The sequence below is a fragment of the Penaeus chinensis genome, chromosome 30, assembly GCF_019202785.1.
Source record: "Penaeus chinensis breed Huanghai No. 1 chromosome 30, ASM1920278v2, whole genome shotgun sequence".
NCBI lineage: Eukaryota > Metazoa > Arthropoda > Malacostraca > Decapoda > Penaeidae > Penaeus > Penaeus chinensis.
Genome location: NC_061848.1, coordinates 5,664,758 through 5,667,257, shown reverse-complemented (window position 1 = coordinate 5,667,257; position 2,500 = coordinate 5,664,758). Strand labels below are relative to the sequence as shown.

The 2,500-nt window shown below is 37.8% G+C and overlaps 1 protein-coding gene across 3 annotated transcripts in view; it reads left to right on the top strand.

Moving 5' to 3' along the window:
• Window positions 1-2,500, top strand: part of LOC125041390 (ITG-like peptide) — a gene marked incomplete at its 5' end in the record, with an annotated part of 83,592 nt that overhangs the window by 81,066 nt on the left and 26 nt on the right. For all 3 annotated transcript variants that reach the window (XM_047636298.1, XM_047636297.1, XM_047636296.1), the window contains 1 exon segment: window positions 755-2,500. This exon segment is cut by the window's right edge and continues 26 nt beyond it. In XM_047636298.1, the coding sequence (XP_047492254.1) occupies window positions 755-829 (75 nt within the window).

Below are 2,500 nucleotides of genomic sequence, written 5' to 3'. Positions count from 1 at the left end.
TAACAATAATAACAATGTTATTACTATTATTACAAACAATAATAATAATTATATTGTGATAATGATAATAATAATAATAATAAACAATAATAACAATAATAACAATAATGATAATAAAACAAAAATTATAATAATAATAATAATAATAATAATAATAATAATAATAATAGCAATAAGAGTAGTAAAAATAATAAAGAAAACAATATGATAAAGATAATAATAATAATAACAATAATAATAATAATAATAATAACGATAATGGTAAGTTATAACAATTATGTTGATTTTGATAATAATAATAACAATATAAACAATAATGATGATAATAATAACAATAATAATAACAATAATGATGATAATTATAACGATAAGGATCATAATCCTAATAATGATAATATAAATAATAATAGTAATAATAATAATATTGATAATAATAACAATAATAACGACAATAATAATAATAATAATAATAATAATAATAATAATAACAATAGTAACAACAACAACAACAGAACAATAAGAAGAACAATAAAAAAACAATAACAATAACAAAAATTACGGTAATGATAACAACAGCAACAACAATATCAACAAAATCAACAACACCAAGAAAACAATAATAATAACAAGAACAACCCCAGCAACACCACGCCCAGCACCCACACCGCCTAAACTGCCCACCCCCGTCGTAATGACACCCACCCCCCTCGCCCCATAGCCCCTTTGTATAACAGCCCCGTTGTATGTATTCCAGGTCCAGCACATCGTGGAACACACCGATGGAGAAAAGAGACTGACGGGAAAAACTCATGATTACGTCAGCATTTAAGCTTCCCCGGGACAGAGAGACCGCTGGAGGAGGGTCTCTGAACAACACTTGATTGCGAGAGAGGGACGAGAGAAGAGAAGAGAGGAGGATTGAAGAGAGAAGAGAGAGAACAGAGAGAACAGAGAGTGAGAGAGAAAGAGAGAGACAAAAGAAGGAAGAGCATCCTGGTAAAAAGGGAAGAATGGAGGAGATAATGGAGGAGAAAAGAGAGGGAATAGGGAAACCACTCATATGTATTCATGATGTAGGTGGTTCAGTGGTTATTAAATAAAAGTCATAATTAAGTCTTCCCCTTCCCGTTTTCTCTATTTTTTGCGTGGCAGTGTGTACGCATTATCATAAAGGCAAGGGGAGACTTCGCTATGTAGTTAGCCATCCTATGAATCGAAGCAGGGATTAACTTCTAGTTCCTTAGCTAGTTCTTAGTCGTTTAAGAAGGAGCTTCAAGAATGTGGGTCCCCTTTGGAGCTCTCGAGGAAGACCTCCGGGCCGGTAGAGCTTGAGGACCGAGGATAAGGTCCCAAGCTCTGACCTCCCACTCAAGGGTGAGCTCGCCAGCTCTCCCTCAAGCAAGTGATGTTCAAGAATCTCGTCGGCCAAAGTCTTCGAGGACTCCAGGAAGGCGAGACAAGTCTTATTAGATTAATAATTAAATAAACAAGGTGTGAGCCGGTTTAGTCACCTGGGAATTAGAAAACAGATTTTTTGCATTTATTTAACCCTGTGTCTCTTGAGATTATATATGTGAGTCTGATTGTGCTGATGCTTTTAGGCATCTGTCTATATAATACAGGTTACCAATCACATATCATTCTTAATAACGTATCTAATCTCTTTAAGGAAATCTCTTAGATCGGAATATGTCAGAAACTGATTTAGGACATAGTCTAGAGACCTATAACCAACGGACGATCCATATTTCGCTCTATAAGGCACTTCGATTCAGTGTTGGGTTTTTCTCCTTAGGTTCCAACCCCAAGCCCATGCCAGCTATGAGCCCAGGATTCACGTACTTATCGGCCCCGCCAAGTCGTGTAGGAGCGGGACCCTCCGTCGCGACAATGAGAGACCCTTCTTTCACCCCCTTCCTCCCTCCTTCCTTTCTTTCCTTCATTTATCCATCCCATCCCTCCCCTTTTTTCTCTCCATTCCTATTTTCCTCCCCTCCTCCAACCCCGTCTTCTCCCTCCTCCTTCCTATATTTGCCCTCCTCTCCACCCTTTTCTTCCTGTTTTATTTCCCCTCTCCTATCCTTCCACCTCATCCCCTCCTCCTAGCTACTTCAGAGGAATCATGGGACTGGGTGTTGGCTCCTGCAAGAGTTATCCATTTGTGTGGCAAACTATAATTATTATTATTATTATATTCGGTGTCGAGGATAGGAACTTACTCATAAGTATTACAGCAGGCATGGTGTTTCGTGTGACGTTTGTGTATGGTACCTTTCATCAAAGAAAGTGGTCGCCTCGTACCACGAAAATCCTATTAAAGTAAACATATAAAAAAATAATGATAATAACCTTTCATCACTTCTTGTTGTGTATTGACCTGAGCTCTAGGTACTCTCGTGCCCGAGTTTCACTTAACCACACTGAAACAGAGGCCTCCCTGTGGTCCTGTTCCACTCTGGTTTGAAAAGTAGTAGGGTTCATTCAAGTACAGGCAGATAGT